This window comes from Osmerus mordax, chromosome 18 (genome assembly GCF_038355195.1).
Source record: "Osmerus mordax isolate fOsmMor3 chromosome 18, fOsmMor3.pri, whole genome shotgun sequence".
NCBI classification, from domain to species: Eukaryota; Metazoa; Chordata; class Actinopteri; order Osmeriformes; family Osmeridae; genus Osmerus; species Osmerus mordax.
Genome location: NC_090067.1, coordinates 4872597 through 4884135, shown reverse-complemented (window position 1 = coordinate 4884135; position 11539 = coordinate 4872597). Strand labels below are relative to the sequence as shown.

At 46.2% G+C, this 11539-nt stretch overlaps 2 protein-coding genes across 2 annotated transcripts in view; one reads left to right on the top strand and one right to left on the bottom strand.

Moving 5' to 3' along the window:
- runx1t1 (RUNX1 partner transcriptional co-repressor 1) overlaps positions 1–8208 on the top strand; it is a 12666-nt gene extending 4458 nt beyond the window's left edge. Inside the window, exons 2-7 of the mRNA XM_067256258.1 lie at positions 1320–1645; positions 2429–2517; positions 2980–3175; positions 3408–3476; positions 5989–6179; positions 7090–8208. Coding sequence (XP_067112359.1) covers positions 1320–1645; positions 2429–2517; positions 2980–3175; positions 3408–3476; positions 5989–6179; positions 7090–7404 — 1186 coding nt within the window. The 3' untranslated portion in view covers positions 7405–8208. The remainder of the gene's footprint in view (positions 1–1319; positions 1646–2428; positions 2518–2979; positions 3176–3407; positions 3477–5988; positions 6180–7089) is intronic.
- The window catches only part of lrrc69 (leucine rich repeat containing 69), a 23308-nt gene continuing 19771 nt past the window's right edge, over positions 8003–11539 (bottom strand). Inside the window, exon 9 of the mRNA XM_067256256.1 lies at positions 8003–8128. Within this exon, the coding sequence (XP_067112357.1) occupies positions 8003–8128 (126 nt within the window). The remainder of the gene's footprint in view (positions 8129–11539) is intronic.

Genomic DNA, 11539 nt, shown 5'->3' with positions numbered 1-11539 from the left:
GTCAATGTACTCATTCTCATATTTTGTTATGTATACCATATTGCATAGTTATTTGAATAAGCCAATAAAGTATGCATAGAACTGCTGCACCATAGACAATTGTGCCTATGCATACATACAGATTGTGTGTGTATGTCTACGTTTAAGCATGAGTGTGAGTGACTGCCCTTGAGTTTGTGTGCGGTTCTGCTTGTGTGTGTGTGTATGTGCCTATGTATGTGTTTACAAATCAGCATTGTTGCAGACCAGGGGGGTATTCCAGAAAGCAGGTTATGCAACATAACCGGGCAAGTTAACCCACCAGCTGATTCACAATGTTGCAGCAACTTACTGGCAATGTTGCTACAACGCTGGGTGTCAGCTGGGGAGTTAACTTACCCGGGTATGTCACATAACCTGCTTTCTGGAATACCCCCCAGGACAGCCACTGGCACAGTGTGTGTGTGGGGGGGGGGGGGGGAGATAATAGAGGAAGAGGGTGCAGGAAAGGGGGCAGGGAGGGATGGAACATATGGACTGCCAGGGTTGAGCATTAGGAAACCATAAAAAACAGCTCATTAAGAAGTTCAATCTGTTTCTGTGGTAACGGGAGGGAAAAGAGAAGTGAGAGAGAGAGAGAGAGAGAGAGAGAGAGAGAGAGAGAGAGAGAGAGAGAGAGAGAGAGAGAGAGAGAGAGAGAGAGAGAGAGAGAGAGAGAGAGAAAGCGTGAGATAGAGAGTGAGAGATAGAGAGTGAGAGAGATAAGGGGATGGGAGGAAGGGCTAGAGGGGTTTAACCCTGAAATGTCAATAGGCACACACGTGCCCATGAACACACACACACCTGTATTACACACACCAAAGGGGTATCTTTTCCCTGAAACAGCCTCAACAATTTACCACCAGATTCCCCAGGTGCAAAGTGTATGTGTGTGTATCATGCCATGAAGGGCATTCTTAGGAGGACTGTTGAGCTGTAGCACGACTAGTCTCTAATGTCATGGTTTCAAAAAAACTGACCTTTCTGCTTATTTCCTCCTTCCTTCTTCTACTTTCCCCCCTTTTCCTTTTCTCTCCCCACCGCCTCTTCCTTCCGCCTCTTTCCCCTCCTCCTCCCCCTCTCGTTTTCCAATCGTCTTTTCCAATCACTTTCTCCTCTCACCCCGCCTCCCCCTTTTACCTCCTCCTTCCCTTCCTCTCCCCCCCCCCCCCCCGCCTCGTCCTCCTCCCACCTGAAATCCTCCACCTATCTCCTTTTCTTTTCCCTCCTCCTCCCCTTCCTCCTCCGCCCCCCCCCCCCCCCCCCTCTCGCTCCACCTCCCCCACTCCCCCCTTCCTCAGAACCAAAGAGAACGGATTTGGGCCTGAGCGGGACTCCCTCCACGCGGAGCACCCCAACAAGAGGCCCTGCACCATCAGCCCGGGCCAGCGCTTCAGCCCGTCCAACGGCCTCTCCTCCTACCAGCCCAACGGGGGTCTGGCCCACCCCACGCCCCCGCCCCCGCACCCGCCGCCCCACCCGCCGCAGCACTACCGCCTGGACGACATGGCCATCGCCCACCACTACCGCGACTCGCCCTACCGCCACCCGCCCAACCACAACCACAACCACCGCGGAGGCGGCGGCGGCGGGGGCGGGGAGCTGAGGGAGAGGCCCCGGCCGCTGGGTACGAGACCCCCGGGGGAGGGAGGGAGGGACGAGTTGCTGACGAGGGAGGGAAGCAAGGAGGGGAGGGGGGGGGGAGTGTGATTAAGGAGTTGAGGAAGCAGGAAGCAGACAGAGGTGGGGAGGGGAAGTGAAGTGAAGGAGTGCCAGAGCCTGGGGGGGGGGGGGGGAGGGGTGTATACGGAGGCAGGGGGCTGGGGGGAGGGGTTGGGGCTGGGGGCATGGTTGAGGGGGGTCACTGCACAAATAGAGAAGAATCTGTCTTGAGTGTATCGCGGTGTGCATGAGGCTTAAGCTTCTGCTCTCAGTGCATGTGACTAGTTCAGTCTAAAAATACCAAAGACATTAACCATTTCTGGCCCAGTGATGGATGTCTATGAGAACGTGTGTTAGCTTCATCAGTGTGGGTCTCACTCTCCGGCTAGGTGGTTATCCCCTCAGGCTAGTTCTGGTGATGGAAGAGATGGGGTGGGGGTGAGGGGGTGGAGGGAAGGAGAGAGGGGTGAAGGGAGTGTGTCATCCGGGAGCTAATAAATGATGGACAGACAGGAAGAAGGAATATTCCATGTGGGTCTGTCTGTGAGCGGGCAGCAACTGACTAGCTCTCTCTCACTCTCACCCCCTTTTTTCCAAACCCTCTATTTATCTTCCCCCCCCCATCACTCTATTTTCCCTCTGTCCGTCATACCTCTATCTTACTCTCTTCTATATCCATCCCTCACTTGGCCTTCCATCCATCTCTCTTCCCTTTTCATCCCTCCGTTCCTCTTCTATCGCTTCACAGGAATGCATGGGGGAAGTCGACAGGAAGAGGTCATTGACCACAGACTCACAGAGAGGGAGTGGGCGGAGGAATGGAAACACCTTGACCATGTAAGAAAAGTAATAACATTTTTTTATTACTATACTGTGCCTAGTCTACCTCTGCCTCTTTCTGTGGCTACAGAGTTGGTGTGTCACTTGAAAAGATGATGAAAAGAATGGGGGTGGGGGGGGGGGATCCATACTTTTGTTTGAGAATGACTGCGTCCTGATGTAGCCAAGGTTGACTTAAAGAGAGATAAGCATTTTGGAAAAACGGAGCAAACGTTACTTATACGCGAGTGTGCACTTACAGTACTTCGATCGCGTGCGGCCCCTCAGTTTGAACGATTTCGGGAGGGGGGGGGAGCGTTCGCGTCGGAGTACCTCGCGCCCACGAGCAGTTCGGTTCAGAGCGGGGGCCGACGCGTCCACGCCGCCTTGTCGTCATTGGTGTGTGTCTGTGTGGCAGTTCAGCCTGGTGAAGCCCCTTTGTCTGTGTGTGCGTGTACTCAGCGCCTTGCCCCTCCACAGTTGCTCAACTGCATCATGGACATGGTGGAGAAGACTCGCCGCTCGCTCACCGTGCTGCGCCGCTGCCAGGAGGCCGACCGCGAGGAGCTCAACTATTGGATCAGGCGCTACAGCGACGCCGAGGACCTGAAGAAGGGCACCGGCAGCAGCCAATCGCGGCAGCAGAGCCCGGCGGGACAGGAGACCGCCACGCCAGGTACGGAGGACTTGAACGACGTTTTTTTTTCTTCTCGGTCCTCACTGTAGACTTTCAAACGGCATCTGCTGGAACATAGAGGTTAGAGGATAGAGCATAGAGGTTAACTGGTTAGTGTTTGGATTAGTAGTTTGTGGTATGATTGTTTATAGTTAGAGTCGAACATTGTTGGTGTTTGATCCTGACAGGTGACATGACTGCCTGCGTGTGTGTGTGTGTGTGTGCCTTCCAGAGATTCACAGGGAGCTCATGCACAGGCCCGTGTCTGGTTATGTTCCGGAAGAGATCTGGAAGAAAGCCGGTGAGTGTGGCCCTCACGCCCCACTGAAAGCGTCCTGCAACACGCACCCGATGAAGTCACACACGCACACACATTGTTTGTCGCACCAGCATGGTACTAGGGTTCACTCTGAATTCTCCCCCGACACATTCCAAACGTTTGCCTTGACGAAGATTGCCACATGACGCTCTCCCTCGCGTTTTGCGGCCGCGTCGTTATTAAGCAAGCTTCTAAACCTAAAACAGGTGTCCTTTTCATCTGTCTGCGGCATTCAAACACGTACTATTCAAACAGAAACACTCTGCTATTCTCTGACTAAGAGCCTCCCTTTAGAATGTTAACGCCTAGAGCACTCAGCCTTTCCTCAACTAGAGACTCTAAAGCTACAGACACAGAAGCCTCGGATGGAGTTCTACGCACTAGAAAAAGAATGCTACGTGAATTCTACAATAGTAAGCCTGGAAGATAGAGTTTCTCTGTATGAGGTTTGCACACTCCAAATATGATGTCAGATCATGAAATGGTCTTAACGGTTCTGTATTTTTTCTTCTTTTTTTTTAAAGCTTGAGTAATCCAACCTCGTTTTTACAGCAGTCTAATGGTTTAGCTATTAGAGGTACAGAAGCATGAATTCTGCTGTTGTTTTTTGTAACCGAGGCTGGTTTGTCATACCATAAGAGATTTTTACAATACAGTTAAAAATTGACCAGATCATATTTATAAAGTGAGCTGAATTGTTAAAAAGACTTCCTGGTTCCAGGCTGAAATAGACAGACCTGGAATGGTCGTTATTGATGTTCTAGGACAGCGGCTACAATGTTCTAAACTGCTGAGGGAATGTTCTAGAATATCAGGAAGAGTTCTGTGAAAGGCAATCTCGTCTGTGTATCTACCAGTCAATGGCACTTCTTTGAAACCCCAGAGGGGAATGAAATTGACGCCCTTGCTTGACCAAGCGTGATGTGTGAAAGATACTCGGAACAAGTAATATGCATTTAAATTGAATTGAGTTGCACAGCCGTGACTCGACTACCAGCTCTCCTCCCTTCAGACTGATCTTCCATCTGTGGTGTTTGGTGTAATCACACTTCCCTGCACAAGGCATATATCAAGAAGCACTGAACAATTTCCATGACCTCAGACTTCACAGTAGATTTAAGTTCCAGTGGAGAGAAAAAAAAACAATTGAGCTCAATCACAATAGAGAAAATGTCTACCTTTATGAAATAGCGTATACGTGCAGATGAATGTAGATGTTTTGATATGGTGTTATGTAAAGGCAGCATGTCTCTCCAATTGAGGGGAGGACAACTGGGCTATTGAAAGATGGAAATATATTGGATAGAAAGAGGTGTATGGGTTCCTTGTTTCGAAAATCAAAGAGTTACGTCCATGTTTGCGACGCAATCTTTTTTTAGTCCCCTGTATTATTTTCAAGAATTTATTGTGGTGTGAAAGTGACAGCTTTGAATACGTTCTACAGAGGTTTGCAAAATTTTATTCTTTACACAACGGCAGACTGCAGTGAATACATCTGTTTCAGTGGGCTAAATGTTTACAGTTGGTGATAAATATTCAAGCACCTTGCACGATGCCCTACCGGTCCCCCACATTCCACGCTGCATGGGCCTTTGGGATCACAATGGAAATGCATATAAATTGCTTGATTTGCATACACAATTAGTCCAGTTACTGCCTTGATGGCAGCAAACAAAAGAGATCTGCCTGGCTTTGACGTTCAGCTGGAATTCCACTGTTTAACACCCACGGTTTTAGGTTAGCGAGCACGCAGGCAGAAAATTACTCCAAAATTGTTACATTGCTTTTTTTTTGGTTACCTGAGATCAATGCCATTGCACCTTCACACAGAAGTTTCACTATAAATCGAAAGCCAAACAATACCAGCAAAAAATTATTTCTATGATGTTTACCCATTGTAATCAAAGACAGGAATCATCAGTCCAATTAATTTTGCAATTAGGCATACACGTGAATTCTAAACATCATGCATTCACTTGCTAGTGGATCAAACCAATTAACATACTACACTTTTTTTTCAAAGGCGTGTGCTAATTGGTCTTTGATATGCAAAGACAATAATTTGTTTCAACTTAGCTCTCAGTTCACAGTCTTTCCTTTACAAATGCCTGAGCTACAGGAAATAAGGGAATTAGTGTTTAAAATCAAGTAAGACACGTGAAATCCGCAAGCCTTTGTTTTCGTTGAAAGTTCAGTAGATAAAAGGAGCAGTCTCACTTTATCAACATCTCAGGGTTTAAAGACTCCAAATTCGACTGCTGAGTCGTATTTGGAAAAGGAAAAGTGACAACAGATGCATTAATCTACAGGTGTTCAGTGAGCGAACCTGGGTCCTTCAAACCCGACAACAGACTTAACCTGACTTGGTGAAGTGATTGGCTCCTTCAACACCACACTAGCCTAGTCAGGGGCAGCGTGCTGGCCAAGAGGGTCCAAGTATTTCACTGTGGTTTGTCAGCTGGTATTTGAGGTCCTCTCCCGCCCTGTCTTTCAGAAGAGGCTGTGAACGAGGTGAAGAGGCAGGCCATGTCGGAGCTCCAGAAGGCCGTGGCGGAGGCCGAGCGCAAGGCCCACGACATGATCAGCACCGAGCGCGCCAAGATGGAGCGCACCGTGGCCGAGGCCAAGAGACAGGCGGCCGAAGACGCGCTCACGGTCATCAACCAGCAGGAGGACTCCAGCGAGGTAGAACCCCCCCCCCCCCCCCCAATCCCCACAGCCTACATACTTTTAACGAGTCATTAGTTATGTATCAAGTATTCGAATGCTCATTTCTGGACTGATGATCTCGTTAGCTTGTAAAGAGTTGGAACAACAAGGTGGAGGACGATTAGTTGTCGCCACGATCACTCCGAAGGCAAACGAAGATCTTAACGGCAGCTTAAGAGAAACAGCAAACCAGTTAGATGACCAACGCAGTCAAGTCTATCTGTGCCACCCCCCACCACCAACACTCCTCTTTGCTCCCCCCCCACATTCGCTACCGTGTTTGGAAATGTCGTACAGATCTGACATTGGGAAACGGAGAAAGCAGTGCTCGGTTACTAATTACTGTTGGCAACCTCAGTGGTTAATCAGTTGGGGGGGGGGGGGGTATACGGACGCAGACACACACCTGACTTTGATTGCGAGAGTCATGTTTACAGAAGGGGGTGAAGGGGGGGGGGGTGCTCCTTTTTTCAAACCTCCCCCAAATCAGGTTCAGTAGCTGTTTATAACTGAGGTCTGCCGTGTCTGGTGCACCACCAACATGCTGTCGTAATGTCCTCGTCGTTAACTTGAAGGAGGTATACAGAAAGGCCTTAGGTGTAATCTGAACCAGAGCTTGATCTCCTCTCTAGTTTGTGCGGAGCTAACGTGTTACTAATGTGCCTTGGCAGCTCATTCCTGTGGCTTCTGCTGCCACAATACCTTTGTAAATCATTTTTATTTGAGTAGATTCAGCAAGGGAAAAGGAGATAGCAATGTTAGTTTTTTTTCCTGTCCTTGAACATGAGTATCAAATACTGTGGGGAACGTGTTAAAATGACTTGTATTATTGTTAGCATTTTGAAAGTGGTTCTAACCCACTTTCCTCTCCTATCCATCCATTTAGAGCTGTTGGAACTGTGGGCGCAAGGCGAGCGAGACTTGCAGCGGCTGCAACACAGCTCGCTACTGCGGCTCCTTCTGCCAGCACAAGGACTGGGAAAAGCACCACCACGTGTGTGGCCAAACCCTCCAGGCCCAGCAGCAGCAACAAGGAGGAGGGGGTGCCCCGGGGCCTGAGACCCCCGCCCCGGTCAGCTCCTCCTCTGCCACCCCGAGCAGCGGGGCCGGTAGCCCGGCCGCAACCCCGCCTGCCAACGCCACCCCTCGCTCCGCTACCCCAGGCACCCCCTCCACCACCCTCGAAACGGCGGCGCGCTAATGATGGCAGACGCTCAACCCCCGCACCCCTCCCCCCCACTTATACTCCATTGTCCCTAACTCTTCCCACCTGCCCTAACCCCCAACATGACTGTCTCACTTGCCTCACTTACTCAAAGATGCTAATGCTAAAGCGAATGTGCTAACAAAGAGAGATGGCGACGATCTATCTATCTTGGACGGAGTAGTGACCACAAAACAGTAAGAGCTCCATATCGGGTCATATTGACTTGCCATGATTTCAAGAACGCAAAGATATTCTTTGTTTTTTAATTATTAGATGTCCTTCAACCTTTACTATCGCTATTATTGTTGTCTACGTTGTCGTTGTTGTTGATGTCATTGTTGCTTATCTTCCGTTTCCTGTAAATATGAACGTAAAGAGACTGAGCAGAAACAGTGGTTAACTCCAGACAAGTATATATGACCTCCCCTTTGCTTTTCTTTTTCTAACAAATTGCTTCTATTTCCTTTACCTGGGATATGAAACGAGTTGACCTCACAAAAGACACTTTACCAAACAACATACCAAGGGATTACTACATGACTTAGCTGTAGCTGTGTAGAGCTAAAGACCACCAATCCTCTGCTAAAGGAAATCAGCAGACCCACGTGTCCTGGAGGGCGGAGAGACGGGCCGACTGGACAGAAGAGGAGCAGACACACACTTTGGCCAGCAGGATGGACGCTGAATCTCTGGGTTGCAAACTGGGCTTCTCAGACATCTACAAGAACAGGGCAGATGTGCACCAGATTGTGAAGAACCCCAGCTGTTCATCCTGTGCCCCCCCCCCCCCCCCTGATAGCCTCCTTAATAATATCCAGGTCAATGGGCTGGGAAACACAAAGCTGTCGCACTGAAGGATGGCAAAGGCAAAGGGAATAGCAATCTCGGATGTGACATAAATATTTACCTTACATGTGGAGGGGGTACTGTAGTCTAGAGAATCTTTGGGCGATGTCATCGAATAAAGGAACAGCTTTCAAGAAAGGAAGTCATCAGCCTACCCGTGTGCAAAACTGTCAGAACCTCACGATGACAGCCACTGGCAACCAAGGGCTGACACACCACAACACCATGACATGTCACAGTGTCTTTCTCCCAAGACTCTGGACAGTCTAGACCTTCGTACCCAACTCTAAGCCCGCCAATATTGCTCTATACTATTATGTTTTCCTCCTTGTAGATCTCCCAGTGTTTAACATTTCTGTCCTGTGGCGTCACCGATGGTTATTTATTGTATATGTGTTGGACGCTTGTGGAAATACATAGTACTTTAAACAGTCACAACTTTTTGGTCCTCATATCCCTCTTCTAGCCAGTACAAAAAGAGAAAAAAAAAATGAAACGTAACTTTTCTGAGCTGCTTTTCTATTTATGTGTGTAAATGGTAGTTCCCTAGTAGTTCTTTGAGAAGGAAAGATGCATTTTATTTTTTATCTGTTTGATTTTTCATTTTTTATTGGTTGTAATTTTTTTGTCCTCAAGAAAAGACACGCTATATCTCAGAGCTGCTACCACAGTCTGAACCAGATTTTTTTCTGAGAACTAGCATGTTACATGGAATGCTAACCTTTTAATGTTTTTGTACAAGGGACGTACATAAATGTATTTGCACTGTCACAAAGGTTATTTCAGCATGCTTCTTTTGTCAAAACTTGTTTTTCAGGTATAGTGCCATGCTTCACCAATTTTTGTATGTAATGCTAGCGTACCCGTTCCGTGCATTTATTATTATTTTGTAAAGCTGGAAACGTGTAAACACAACCCACTTATTGTTAATAATTCGTTTTTGTTGGTTTTTTCCTGACCAAGATGTCATAACTTTTACTTTAAATAGTTACAGGCAGTGCATGCACATGACTGAACATTTGTTCAAGTATTTGTTGTTATTTTTCACAAAAAAATTAAGAAAAAACTCTTTAAAAAAATCTCTACAAAACTAACTATCCAAATGCAAAGGTGTAGATTCAGATTGACAGCTTTAACAATGCAGAGCACCAGGTAACACACAGTATTAACACGAGTTAAAAAATGTGGACGACAGCCAAAGACTGACAACAAGGACCAAACCCTGACTCAAGATATAACAAAAATAGGTTTCTTCACCTAACTGTATGGTTGTTTATTTTTTTGCTGTATTTTTCCAAGCTTTCATGAGTTGGAGTAGTGGATGGCGGTTTCAGTTTCAAACTTTAACCCTTTCCTGTTCAGAAGCATGACCAGCCCTTGCTCAGCTTGTGTGGGCAAACTAAGAATTATGTTTTACAGCATTAGAGATCATGTCTTATAGTGGAACAGGAGCAATAATACCAAGGGTGTCACATGACAACCGCTGTATCCACGACAACGGATCACTTGTTGTATTTGTGAGGTCTCCTCCCACCTCTTATGTTAGTGTGCTTTTTCCCTCATTACACAAATATCAGACTTTGCCTCACATCAGCTTTAAGCAGTTGGGGAGTCATGAACCCTCAAAAGGCAAGAGAGTTGCCGGACTTTTCAAAAGTAATTTAAACTCCTGGTTTTCTATTCTCAGTGCACGTCGGCAGTTAGATTCCATACAGATAACAATGTCATCATATCTGAACTTGATGTCTTCAACACAAGGCTAACAAACCTCAATGATTGGCAGAAAGAGAGCACTTATCCCAACGTACACAATACTCTTTCCCCCTAAATACCATGGTGCTGCGTACAAACGTATTTCACCTTTGACCTCCTGGTGCGTAGGTTCCACATAGGTTTCAGATCATTTGGAGTCTTTTTTCTCTCTCCTTCCTCAGCTCTCTCTCGTACAAAACCTGCATTCTTGACTGTAAAGGGTTAAATAATCCAAAAAGGTGTCTGACACCAACTCATGACTCCTCAGAAGCTGTGAAGAAAGCAGCAAAGCTGTTTAACACAAGTGTGTTGTATTCAAAAGTATAAAAAAAACAAGATGTGTGTGTTCATTGTTATCAGGGCAAACCTGGGTAAAAACATGAAGAAATTGCTTACCGAGTCCTTGAGAAGCTCTACTTATATCCCTCCTCTCTCTTCTCTTCTCTATGTCTGTTTTGCTACAAATTCCTCTGTGGCAAAAAGTCTCACTCTACCTCTTACAGCACGATAAGAGCACCAGTCAATGAGCAGACACTGGTCTAGTCGAACCAAATGGGCACAAGAGAACAGGAAATGAAACCCAAAGTTTAAGCTCATACAGCTGCAAAACCATATCACTACTTGGTAACAATGCAGACCTCATGAAGAAAAGAAAAAAAACTTAACGAATAGAATAAAATGAGAAAAAAAAAGAATAAAGAACTTTTGTTACGTTCCTTTATGCTTGTCACGTTTCTAGAATACGTTGAAGCTTTGATTTGTAAATCTACAGATCAAATAAACTGTGCTACTTTTGAGGAAAGTGGTGAATCAGTTTTGAAGATAAAAGCATTGGTCACAGATAAGAAATGGTGTTGTCTCCTTCTCCCTCTTCTCTTTTCTCTTTGTCTCTGTTGTAGGACACGCTTAATGGCTTGTCCACTAGATTTGTTTCAAAGAGGAACAATTCTCAAAATATGAAGCTTGTTGAAAAGATGGATGAAGGCTTGTGAATTTAAGCATGCCAGTTTTTCAGAATCAGTTTGAGGGGACAATTTTATTTCATTTTCTTATTTCGAAAGAAAACATTGGAAAATTGCCTCGGGGTACAGTTTTAAAGCAAATAACTATGATTTGGGGTAACTCTGGGCCGGGAACGGGGTGGTTGGGAAATTTATTGTGAAAAAACTGAAATGATTTGAACTTGTTGTGCAATACTTAATTCAAACAGGAACCACCGAATTGACCGACCCCAGTGGTCTTAACATCACATGGGTTTAGTACACTCTAGAACTTTGAGTCTACTATGTCATACTTGTGGTTTCTTGTTTCAATTCTTCGTTTTATTTTCTTTGTTTTTTAATTTTCTTTTAACTTTTTTTGGGCTGTAATATATGGTCTGTCAGTCTGTGAATCTTTGCAGTATAATTCTGGTATTGTTGTTCTCTTTACAGTGTAATAAATATGTTAATACCTGCCTTGGAGACTTGAGTTGTGTTCTATTTGTAGACAGAAAGAGAAAATGAGTCGTTACGTTGTCTGTGTACCCAAC